We start from the raw sequence: 13,611 nt of genomic DNA, 5'->3' as shown, positions 1-13,611 counted from the left end.
CAATTAAAAGTTATGTAAAAAAAGATGTAGAAAAACAGAAAAATGGAAGAATGATAAGGCAGCTGTGCTCAAATTATAACTGAGTTGTATTTCAACCTGAATGTAATTTGGAGCTTGGAGTGCTTTTCCTCAATAAATGATGTAGTAAAACTAGACTAATTCTTTAGGACAGCTGGAAAAAAGCTTACTTAATTTATAGCATGCCTAAAATATAATCCTAATTGAGCTATTTCCTAGAATATATCCTACAATATTTCAATAAGCATATATGAGATTATTTCTGTGGTTAACCCAGGGCATCACTGTCCAGTTTATTCTATGTGAATGATGCTCCATAGAACCCAATGTGAATGGTCCCCTCTGACATTGTGCAACATGGTGGCAGCATCTAAATCTCAATAATTTAGTCTTGTAGGTAGACCTTCCTCAAGTGCCTGAAGGAGAGTCTTACAGAGTTATGAGAGCAGGACAAATTGTTCTGAGAACCAGTTAAGCCTTCACAACTGCATAACACCCCAATGCCTGACAAAGGCCACCCATGCATGCTCACTAAGTTTTGGGCACAGGGTACACATCGATAATAGTAGCTGCTATTAACTGAACATCTTCAGTGTCCCATGTCTGTACTAGATGTTATTTTAATCTTCACGCAATTATCAACACTTCTATTGATAATAATAGCTTAAACTGATGGGTTCTTACTAGTGTTATTCCTTGTGCAAATACTTGATAGGAATTATCTTAATCAACAGGTAGGACTATTGCTATTTCCATTTTAAAGATGAAAAATTCATGTACAGAGAGATTAAATATCATACATGTAGTAACTTTCAGAAGCAAGATCGTGGAAGGTTCTTCAAAATTTAAATATCTTACCCAAAGTGGACCTACACATCACAGAGCCACAATTAAAAAACATATTTGTCTAATAGTCTTTCCTTACATATTTTGAATTGAGGACTAAAGAATAATTTTCCACACTGAGGGCTGAGCTCAGAAACTGGACTCCAGGCAATTTATATTCACAATTTATTCATAATTGAATGACAGCAAATTTGAAGGCACTTATATTAAACAACAGTGTGCTACTACATAACAACAGCCTGCGTTCCCATGCATTAAACAAACTACTACAATAATGTAGGTATGTATGGCATAAAACACATAAAAAAATGGAAGACTCTAACTTTCCCACTTAAAAAATGATATAATAATTGGGATATAAATCTGATGTTGTGACTATAGTTTCTTCATAAAAATAACAAAAGTATCTTGGAATCAGTAGGCCAGAAAAGAAGTTTTGTCATCCAGCCAGAAATGGCCAAAAGGAACACACATTCCACCTATGACACATGTGCCATCTAGGGCACACAGTCCCAGGACATGCAGGTCACCAATGGCATGCATGTCACAAGTGGCACAAATGTCACTAATGACACAGGCAGCTTATGAAACACAGGCCGCCCACAACACATGCCACCTGGGCACACACGTCACTTGTGACATGTGTGTCGCCCATGACATGTATCTTTGCTTGTTTCCCCCCAAATAGGAGACATTGTATGTGAACTTACAGGGCTTGGTGGATAACTCGGGATTTCTCCAGAAGGTATTCATAAATTTGTGCTCCCACTACCGTTCCAGAAGAGGTGAATTTCATTTCTAAATACTTTCCAAATCGACTGGAATTGTCATTTATAATAGTACAGGCATTGCCAAAGGCTTCCACCAAATTGTTCACTTGTAGAATCTTCTCTTGAAGGGTTATGTTATTAGCCTAGAGAAAATGTCAAGATATATTTGAAAATTAATTTTGCATATAATGTTTCTTCTTTGATAAGCACTTTATGCATATATAAATGTATATGAGCATATTCCTGGTGTATTGTCAGGTGGCACAACCAAGCCTATTTTTCCCCTCCCATATGTGTATCTACCCACTTGTCCCTTAGGGAGGCTAGGGGACATTCTGTGCTGTTTCTACTCCAATATAGTTTCATTCAGTGCCTAATTTACCAACACAATTTATGCACACTGAGGTACACTTCTTATTTTGTTATTCCTCCTCTACCTGCTTGGGCCCCCATCCAAATGTTCCCCAAAGCCAGAACTATTTTTCTGCTTCCATGGAAGCTGCAAAACCTGCAACTAAGGGAGTTAGGATATTTTGTAAATTCAAAAGCAGAGGAAAGGGAGTAATTGTGAAAATCAAGAACAGCTTAGAAGTGTAGATGGGGGGAGTGGAAGCCCAGTCAAGGCCCATTTGCCTGTCCCTCTCTTTTTTTCCTACCTCAACTCATATTCTCCTCCCCTCAAACAAGTGCAACTTTTTTGTCTTTATCACTTGAACTTCTACCAAATTGAAATTTATTTGGATTAAAAACCATCCTCTTTTAGAAAAGCATTCTCTGCTCTGAGAAGTTTAAAGAAGTATCAGTCATTCACAGCTTGGTAGAAATTTTGGATCAGGTGGATTATGTGCAGTGTAATACCTTGCTGAGCTTAGCTGTGTTAAAGTATGGACATTTTCTAAGTCAGGGCCAGAAGCAATAGGTATTTCTGGAACATAGGCTACAGTAGAATGTGGGTGGCCTGGAGGGGGCATTCACAGTGAGGTTTTAAGGGCATACAGGACTTTGGGTATTTTCTAAATGAGGCAACAAGGGTTGAAAGAAAAGAGTAACATGAATTGAAACAAACTTGGTTCCATTAAAATGTTTGGGGTTGGCCTTGCACCCATGAAAAAGAGGAGAAAATATCTTCATTCACTTACATTAGTGCCCTGCTGAGTAAGGTTTTGAGAGCTACATATTACATATGTAAATTCAATCCACAAAACAGCCCATATTTGTATCTGGTAAATCTTTGCCAAGGAGATAAGTAAAAGACCTGATATGATCTTGTAAGGGTAGGATTCTGAGGTGTGTATGTGTGTGTGTGTGTGTGTGAGTGTATTTTTAGATCTAGAACAAGATACAGAGATTAGATAAACAAGCTAGCTGACATCTACAAAACGACATTGCATTATTGATGAAAACCTCTACTGGCCCACAAATCAAGAAAGAACAGCAAAGGTCATTTTATTACAAAGACTTGAGTAAATTAATTCCAGTGTTCAACTCTTCTATGTCAGGATAGCATGCTGTGCCTCACCACCTTTCTTCCTCCAAAATTACATCTTATTTTACTATACTTAAAACCTTTAGAATGATACTTATCCTAGTTGTGAAGAGAGGGGAAGTGATGGGTGAGGGGATGGGGAAGGAACTGAGATGACGGCCCTGATGTATTACTACCTGCCTGGTCTCTTCTGCCTCTTCCGGTCCTTCAGGGTCACAAGGCTGGTTAGTAGAGGTCATAGTTATCCATTGAGCAAAGTATATTTCTATTCCATACCAATACACATGTTTGAAAATATTAAAACAAGTTAATTGATTTTTAATAGGAACAGAAAAATTTTCAACTCATTATGTTGAAAATGAATTAGGCTCAATTAAGCAGTTGTTTTGACACTATGAGGTCTTACCCTTTAACAGAAAGGTCTGCCCTTGTATCTACAGTATTTTGTAACACAAGATTCCTACAATCATAGTGATGGCAATACATTTTAACATGACTCTAATTGTAACTATGTAGATCATAATGAAAAATTTCACAGAAATAAGTTGCGTACAATGATTTTTAAAAAGATATTAGGACTATGTGTCTTATTAGGCTAGTATATTGACTTACCTCATTTCAAGGACTCTATCTAGAAAACCGAACCAAGTCTCTATTATCAACATCCATTTTTCAAAAATTAAGATATAATTTAATAAAGTAAGATTCATCCTTTATAGTGTAAAGTCCTGAAAGTTTTTACATATGTAATCATATAACCCCCAACTACAATCCACACATAAAACAAGTCCACACAGACCCTGCAAAATGTATCACTAACTTTTGTAGTCAACACATCCCTCCATCTCTTGCCCATGATAATCTCTGATGTGTTCCTGTTCCTATAATTTTAAATATGCAAGAATGACACATAAATTGAATCATACAGTATGTACTCTTCTGAATCTGGCTTCTTTGACCTAGCATAATGCACTTTAAATTTATCCAAATCTCATCTAATAAGATTTATTCACTGCTTGTATCAGTGTCCTTTATTCATGTTTTAAATTATTTGATTTATTTTTAAGTTTTAAGAGTTTTAAAAATATATACCAAGGATACAATCTTTTATTATATATGAGACATACAAGTAATTTTTTGAGTCTGTAGCATGTGGTTTCACCTTCATAAGAAAGTCATTCAGAGAACAGAAATTCTTAATTTTGGTGAAATCCAATTCTTTCCTTAATGGATTATGCTTTTTATATTGTATCTAACAACTATTGCAGCTTCACAGTAAGTCCCAAAATCAGGTAATATTAATCTTCCAATTTTTTTCAAAATTATTTGGTTATTATAGAGCTTTTGCATTTCTATATAAATTTTTGACTCAGCTTGCTTGTCAGTTTCTACAAAAAATACTGCTAGAATTTTCATTATAATTGAATTGAATTTCTGGATCAATTTGTGGAGAAATGATATGTTAACAATATTGCATCTTTAAATTAATGAACATAGTGTATCTCTCTATTTATTTAGAGCTTTTTGATTTCTTTTATCAACTTTTTATACTTTGAAGCATACAACTTTTGCACATGTTTTATAAAAGTTAGATTTAAATAGTTAACGATTTTGGTGCTATTGTAAATTATACTCAAATTTCAATTTCCAATTGATCATTGCAGATGTATATGTATAATATATAAGCACAATTGATTTTTATAATATTGACTCCTCTTTAACCTGCTAGTAACAAAAGGAGAGAGAGGAAGCATTCAGTGCATGTGCTGGGGCTAAAAAGAGAGAAAATCACATTCATAAAACTTCGCCAATTAAGTGAGAAAAGTTAAAATATCTTCAAAACAGAGCATATATTTTTTATATTGTTTGTTATATTTTAAATTCACAAAGAATAACAAAGTGTGTTTTATAATTTCTGTGCAGTATTAAACATGGGAATTACTGAATATTAATCTAATCAGTTATATCAGGCTCTGATATGTAACAAATATTTCTATTAGGGCAGAGAAAACATAAACGGTACCTTTCCAAGCACTGTCAGTTGCTGAACTAAGAGATGAGCACTTTCAGTCTTTCCAGCACCACTTTCTCCAGAAATTACAATGCACTGCACAGTGAGAAGAGGAAACTGTAAGAAGGCTTTATCACACAAAATTCAGCTGACAAAAGAAACTAAGAGAGGAGTTTCTAAGAATGTGTGACTCCTCACCTGATCTGAATTATATGTTACCATAGACTGGTAGCCTAAGTCAGCCACTGCAAAAATGTGAGGAGGATTGGCAGTTCTCTTTGCTCCAATGTATAGTTTGGAATGCTAAGGATTTAAAAACAAATCACATTTTATAGGGCTTTTGTTTTTGTTTTTATTTAAACCCTAGATTATTTACAGGTAGAGCTCCAATTTTTTAAAGGAAAACATAAATAAAGTTTCATATCACCAAACAATTGCATACACATTACGTATATGTACAATTCATGCAAAATTATGTAAAATAAAAAAGCCTGACACAAAATAGCCCAGAAATATGGTATGACAATATAACATAATATCACTCTGGCAACAGTATTTAAAAGAAGACTCTTTTGGAAGTGCATGCCATTTCTAAAATAGAACTTAAGGTTTCAAAATACTATTATTTCTTTAAGTAAAAGACACTTTATAAATAAGACAATCAAGAATCATTTTGTTGACTATTCCTTGGGTACAATAATGTCTGAGATAGGATCACCACTCTTTTTCCTTTCACATAATTTTATATACATTTTCTTACTTGATTTGTCTAAGATCATATAGTTGATCAACGGCAAAATTTTCACTGAAGTGCAAAATCATCTGAAACTTAAATCAAGGTTCCTAAATTCACCATGGAAATTTTAGTTAGTAGAGGAAGAAAGTATTATGTATTTTTCACATACAAAAAATAACTCAAGCCCTGTATTAAATAATTTTCTGGAGTACACAAATAGCTAGAAGAGAATGGGTGTGATTAAAAACAGCCTTGTTTAATTCCAGAATACTATTCGATATTTAAGCCACTAGGGGTTGAATAATGGATAATTATATACTTATATTCATATAACACTCATCGTCTGATATTAAAAATGAATCAATATGTCAAAAGGATTTCTAAACTCATAAAACAAGTTTTACAGCTGTTAAGTATAATTACCTATATAAACAATGTAATTATATCTTTAATTTTCTGATACTTGGTTCAAAGGTAGATATTGAGTAGACACTTTTTTAGACAACTGTGTATTTATATAATACACAGTATAGATTAGTTATCAATAACTGGAAGTAAGTAACATTGTGCCACATACTTTTGGGAAAAGGAAGACCACATGCAGCATCCAGATTAATTCATCTTTTATTTTTTCCTCTCTCTATGTTTTAACAATAACTGTTTGACTGTTTATTCAAGGTACTAAATATAACCTTCCTCGGCATAATGTAAATTAATTTACATATCTAAATAGTATAATTATTAGTATAAAGTAAGAGAACGCATGACATACCACATACCTCTGTGGAATAAAGACCCAGACTCTGGAAAGGGTTAAGAGCAATGAGTATGTCTCCCACATAGATATAAATCTGATCTCTGGAATAACATTTCTCAAGTTGCTCAGAGACTGTATTCTATAACAAAATAAAAACAATTTATTTTTATTAAAAATACTTTGACATTATAAGGCTATATCTATATAATGCTTCAAAGAAATAAGTAAATGCAGAAGATGAAACAAAGAGAAAGAACACTAGAAAAGGCAAGGGAAGATACAGTGAACTTGGTATTATTTGAAATTGAGGTTGTTCAGTGGCTTTGTGTTAAGACATTTGGTTTCATGAGGCAGGATGAAAAGTTCAGAAAAGTAACTTTCATAGTGGGTAAGTCACAAATACATGAAATCAATTTTAATAGCACCATGTAATACTTTAACTGTACATGGCACAAGAGAGGAACAAAAGTTCTTAGGTCAAAAAAGAGACAAGAAGAAAGCACAGACAATAGCAAGAAACAAACCCAGTGTTTAAGATAAAGGTCAGTAATACTACATCAAGGTCTTCTTTATAATCCACAAGCCTAGGAATTCACATCATTGGTAAATTTGATACAGAATGGTTCATAAGGGTTTTGGCAATCTCTGACTTGCAAACACTGTCTGATTACAAGATATTTGATGTTCACAAGAGAGATTATTTTAAGGAAGTACTTGAGTTGTTTATGCAACCCTAAATTTACCAAATGACTACTTCTGTTCAGAAAAATGTTTCCTGATTTGTTGCATTTCTGAGCAAAAATTATCAGGCATGTATCAGAAGTACTTAAAAAATAAAAATCTGTTGAGTAAGCAGGATAGAGATCCCAACCCTTTACTGAAAAGGAACTATTCATTTCTCTGATGATCTGATTATCTGGAATAAAGGCAGGTGAGGGGAAAGAAGGCTGAAACTGTAATTTACTGGCTTGGATTTGGACCTGCACAGAGATGTCTGAACTATTTCTGAGGTCACTGGGATAAGTAAGGAGTTTCAAGCAGAATTCAATGCCCTAAAAGGTTAGCTCTGTGAGAGCAGGAGCTCCACGATCCCATGATGGGGACCACTGACCATAGTAATAGGCTCTTGAGGCAGCTTGGAGGCCTCAGGGTACTGCCACTGAGAGTGGGACAGAAAAGGAGAAAGAGGAAGGATGCCACAGAGAGGCTGAAGTACAATTTTTTGACCTCAGTAAATCATCTTTTAAAAACTTCCAGAAAGAATTCAGGAGAAGAGTCTGTGACCTATAAGCAACTCATGTGAGTGGAAACTCACATCTTTGCAATTTGAATATCAGAAACAGAAAAAAATTCACAGCAGACTGGAGCTGTCTGGACATTTGTGTTATATGTGTTAAAGCTGAAGATAGGAGAGAGATTCAGGAAGCTAAGAGACAAAGAAAGCGTGAGATGTACAGATGCTATTCAAACAACCTGCTGCTCACATCAACTCTATAAATTAAAAACATCAAGAATGTCTATGTTCAATTAAACTGGGCTCCTTACCTCATCCAAAACTTCTAGTGTTGCTAAATCATCTACATCCTTCAGACTGGAAATTAAAGATCTGCTGAAGTTACTTTTCTTGGTGTGAATACGTTCGTGTCTGTGCAGCAACGCAAAAAGAAAAACCCTTTCAGATTAGAGAACTTATTACTGATCATAGTGGAAGTAAGTTTTAGATTCATATGATACTGAAAAACTTCTATGGAGCTGATTTACTAAATTCAACAATAACAATTTATCAGAAAATAGCCTGCTGCATTTGATCTATTTGTTTTTCTTCTCCGTTGGAAACATGTAACATGTCAGACTTATTTCATGGATGATCATGAGTTCACTGTTTCTATCAATAACTATCCTACATATAATTTGCTTTACTGTTTCCTCTAAATTCCTATGAGTGAATCTGCTACAAAGTGGTGAGTCAGAAAGATTTGAATTCATTAGGTTTCCAATTTAGTCTGAGGTAGTATTAGGCCATTGGTAGTCAAGGAATGATAATTAAAAAATTATTATCCAGCAAAATTTAAGAAGAGTACAAAAAATAAACCACATTGTGGATTTTCAAAAGGTTAACTGTATGTAGAAAATTGATTTCAGACATTAGGAAGTTTATCTCAAAGGAAAACATTTCAGCAACTTTCACTAATAGCCTAAGGGTCCTGATTTGACATGGAGGCTGGAGAAGTTGCTGAAATAAACACAAGGGTTTATTTCACCTTTTCTGGACATAAAATTATCACCCACTTTATTTTGAGCAAAATTGCATTTCCAATGTTTATTTTTGGACATACTTTTAAGCATCTGAATTTGTCTATTAATAAAAGAAAAAAGAATAAATAGATTATGAGGAATAGTAAGAATCATACCATTCCCTCAGTAAACGTGAATGCTGTCTCATTGCTTAGAGAATTAAGTCACTATTGATAAACTGTCCTGGCCTCTATCCACAACCAACCCTGTTTTTTTTGTGCATTGCAGTTTGTCTTCTCTCGTTTATTCAAGGAAATCACTCCCACTGGGAGCTCTTACTCCTACATCACTCATTCTCCCCTGTCAGCTGTTACAGCAAACAAAAAACAGCATTTCCTGACTTCCTGTTTTTCCATCTACTGTTCTATTTCCTTGTTTTATTACAGAAATCCTCAAAAGAATTTTCTAAATTCAATATTTTCTATTTTTCTCAACCCATTCCAATCAGGTGTCCTTGCTACACTCCCCAGAAATAGTTTCTGTTAAGGACATCCATGAGCTTCACATTGCTAATCCAGTGGTCAATTCTAATCCTCATTTTACTTAACCTTTCAGTGTCATGTAACACACTCCTTGGCTACATCCATCCCAGCTTCCTGTACTCCTCTGATTCTCTTCCTTAATTCACCTCCATCTTCATCTGAGTGTTGTCTTCTGTTTTCTCCTTATCTTTCTGTACATTTTGAAGTCTCCCAAGCATCAGTCCTTGCAGCTATTTTCTCCTCTATCTATATTCTTGTCCTGATTTCATAGCTTTAAATACCACTCATGCACTGATGAGTCTGTTGACCTCCAGACTTAAGCATCCAACTCCTTACTTGACACTTCACTTGCAAGTCTAACAGGCAGCCTTAACCCATCCCAAACCATGTTCCTGAACACCCAGAGCTCCATACCTGCTCCTGACCCATGAACCTCGTCTCAGTAAATGATGACTCCATTCTTACTGTTCAGACAAAAGACCTGAGAGTGATCCCTGGATCCTCTCTTTCTCTCACAACTCCTGTGCAGTCTCTATACAAAATCTGTTCAGCTCTATCTAGAACCAAACATTGCTCACCTCCATCAATCTCCTCTACCACATTTCACCTCAACAGCTTTCCAGGTGGTTCCCTTGTTACCCTTCTCAACCCTGTAGTCAGAGCAATCTTTTAAAAAATATGTAAGATGAACCCTTTGTTTTTGTTATTTCCCCTTGGCCCCACCTGTGTGATGAAACTTTACTCACTTTTCACGGTTCACCTCAAATGCCACCTCTTTTGAACCACTCAGTATAATTCTTGAATCCTTCAGGACAAATATCTTAGTTGGGTTGTTTCAGTAAATCCTTTGTGTGTGAATTTTATTCCCTTTACTAGGCTATGAACTTCCTCATGAGAGGGATATTTCTTCCAAATATGGTGCTGGAACTACTAAACACCGATGTGTGGAAAAAGAAGACTATAGATGCTAACCTTACACCCTTCACAAAAATTGACTCAAAATGGATCATAGACCAATGTCAAATACAAAACTGTAAAACTCCTAGAAGATAACATAAGAGAAAAATATAGATAACCTTTGGTTTGGAGATGAGTTTTCAAATAAAACTCCAAAAGTACCATCCATGGAAGAAAAAATGATGAGTTGGGTTTCATTAAATTAAAAACTCGGCTCTACAAAAGCTGTTAAGAGAATAAATGTGAAGCCTTAGACTGGGAGTAAATGTTTGCAAATTGTGTAATGATATAAGACTTGTTTCTAATAGTAGGAATAGTTTTACTCCTATTTGTAATTCTTAGATTCTTCCATAATTTTTGTAGCATTTACAGAAGTTTATAGTTATGCACTTATTTGAGTGGATAATATAGTTAATATTTGAATCCTTTACTACAATATAAGCTCAAGATGTACAAAGCTGTGTGTCTTTAGTTCTCATTTAGAACATAATAGGTCCTCAATAAATGTTTGCTGTATGAATGAATGAATGAATGAAGGCATATACCCCATGATTTCTGGCACAGGACTGGCATGTGGTTGGGACTCCACATTTGCTAAATTCAAAAAGTATCATCTTATTTATCCCTCTATTTCCAAAGAGATTCATATATTATTTTTAAAAAATAAAAAAAATGAAATCCAATTATCCACTTGATTGAAGTGAAGAGCCCTGAATTTTTCATCTGTTTTTATGGGCCCATTTGGCAGCCAAAGACTGTTTCTGGAGACTATAAAGGATTGGATGGTGAAGAATCAGAGGATCAATACTTGGCTGGCCGGTACTCTCATTCTTCTGCTCCTGTGAATTCATCTTCCATGCTTTTGGTATTAGCTTCCAAAAATATAGCAAAGATTTTGATACTGTGATGATTAAAAACCTCAGATGGCTCCCTATATTCTATAGTATGACTTAAAAATTCCTTGGCATGACATCAATAAATCTTCACAATCTTGCCTCAAACAACCTTTCTAGCACCATCACCCATCCTCTTTGTTAGAACATTTCCCAATAATTCAAGTATCTTCAAGATTCTAGACTTTATTTAGTCTGTTTTCTCTGCCTGGAATTACTTTCCTCCCATGTCTTGCAAATCACTACTTATCATACAAAGTCAGGCTCAAATAGTACACTCTCTGTGAAGACATCGCAGAGAGAATATACCACTAGCAGAGATGCTTTCACATTCAATTAGGTATATTCATGTTCATCGTCCCACCAGACAGGGAGAAATTGTGAGAGAAACCAAGTGTTATTCATCTTTCTATGCCTGGCACCAAGGATACAAATATATAAAATACAATTAGTGGCTTCAGTTGCAATACTGAACCCTACTCCAACCAGCTGGTGTGCAAAGAACAGTATCTCTTAGAGTGAGCAATCTTATGTCCCTTTTGGTAATGGAGCTGAAGCCTCGTTAGGTGCTGGAGGAATGCAATGAAAAGGCATGTGGTTGTCCAGCACATCTTGGCTCCAGCAAACTTTCCTGCCAATCTCTCTCTGGTCAGTGTTGAGGTCAGTTTAACTGGAGAAGCACCCTGGCTACTGTAATTGCCTATTTGTATTTCTACCATAACAGTATTTCTGTATCACCAATTACCGCAGGACAGGGCTATTGGCAAAGGGCTGCTCTAGACAGCATGGTCAGCATTGTTGTCACTTGCTTGGGGCTTAAACATTATGGAGAAAATGAGGCAAGAAAAAGAGAGCTATAGCTGTCATGACAAAGTAGCACTAGTGAATGACTTACATCTCTACTCTTTTGAGTGGCATGACAGTTACATCAATAATATTGCTTAGCTTTAAAATTACTATAATATTGAAAAAGCCACACAATATAGAAGAGCACAGGACATAAGAGTAAGAACAGTTAAATATAATGATGTCCAGTTTCCTTTAATTTTAAGAAATGTGAAAAGTCAGATCAGCAAGTTCGTGATGGGTTCAACCTTGTGGCAAAACTCAGTGAACCACATGATTAATATAACATTTCCATTCTTGTTCTGATTTGTTAGACTTCTCCCCCACCTCAAACATGTGCGTGCGCGTGCGCACACACACACACACACACAAGCAGAGCCTTGAATTACACGTGTTTCAACATTCACTACTGTGTTCGTTCATTCAACAATTAAATTTCTGGAGCACCCAACATGCTTGGATAAAGCTACGAAGACATCAGAACTGGTCCCTGCTCACATGGAGCACATATCTGATGAAAGAGTTAACAACAACAACAACAAAAATCAATAGCCCTGGCCAGGTGGCTCAGTTGGTCGGAGCATCATCTCATACACCAAAGAGCTGAAGGTTCAGTTCTCAGCCAGGGCACATACCTAGGTTCCAGGGGAGGCAACCGATCTATATTTCTCTCTCACATCAATGTTTCTCTCTCTCTCTCTTTCTCTCTCTCTCCCACCCTTCTTCTCTGCCCCTTTCTCTCTCTAAAAAAAAAATGAATAAACATATCCTTGCCTCAGTTGAGGATTAAAAATATTTTAAAAAGTTAAGATAACTTCAGCTAGGACTTATATGTTTAAACAGATTCATTTTTGAAGAAGAATATGTTAAAATCAAGGAGGTACAATTAGCTACTGCTTCAAATACTACTCTATTAATTGACATAGCTATACCTGTTCATGTGGATTTTAAAAATACATAAATGAAACATAATTTAGGAGCATAAATTAATTTTAAAAGCTTTCTCTGTGAGTTAAACACTTTAAAGACCATTAACATTGTAATTCATGATGAGCAAAAACAAAAGTATACTTTATAAATGAAAAAAAAAAAAGAGAACCAGCAGTTGTGAAAATACTTTACATCTTCTTTCATGTTTCCTTTGGATACTAATGTATCCTAAGTACCTAAAAAAGTAGTTGGGACATAGTAGATGCTCAGTAATCATGTGTAGAATGACCCAATGATTATTAATCAAAGGAAGATGCCCAGTCTAATCTTTGTCATGACATTAATATGATATCCATGTTTGTCTGAAACAAAGTGAATTATCTGGAGTTCATTTGGGTAAATAAATAGCTTTGAATAATTTTTCTTATATACCATTGAATGTTTCTTAAAATGAGTTAGTACATTTCCACAAGGACATCTAAATGTTTCTATAACTTTATACATTAGTGAATATCTTATCAATCATGACTGATTATTGTTCTGATCAATTTTTATTTTTCCAGTATCAAATGAATTTATTATAT

The 13,611-nt window shown here is 35.0% G+C and overlaps 1 protein-coding gene across 1 annotated transcript in view; it reads right to left on the bottom strand.

Annotated features, from left to right (window-relative positions):
- The window catches only part of MYO3A (myosin IIIA), a 223,605-nt gene that overhangs the window by 118,111 nt on the left and 91,883 nt on the right, over window positions 1-13,611 (bottom strand). The window contains exons 9-13 of the mRNA XM_090268047.1: window positions 8,170-8,269; window positions 6,647-6,763; window positions 5,330-5,434; window positions 5,144-5,227; window positions 1,575-1,777 (exon numbers count right to left, since the gene is read on the bottom strand). Of these exons, the coding sequence (XP_090124173.1) occupies window positions 1,575-1,777; window positions 5,144-5,227; window positions 5,330-5,434; window positions 6,647-6,763; window positions 8,170-8,269 (609 nt within the window). The remainder of the gene's footprint in view (window positions 1-1,574; window positions 1,778-5,143; window positions 5,228-5,329; window positions 5,435-6,646; window positions 6,764-8,169; window positions 8,270-13,611) is intronic.

The sequence above is a fragment of the Furipterus horrens genome, unplaced genomic scaffold (assembly GCF_987537825.1).
Source record: "Furipterus horrens unplaced genomic scaffold, mFurHor1.1.pri manual_scaffold_2, whole genome shotgun sequence".
NCBI classification, from domain to species: Eukaryota; Metazoa; Chordata; class Mammalia; order Chiroptera; family Furipteridae; genus Furipterus; species Furipterus horrens.
The sequence above is the reverse complement of the archived record's forward strand: the minus strand, read 5'-3'. Positions and strand labels throughout refer to the sequence as shown.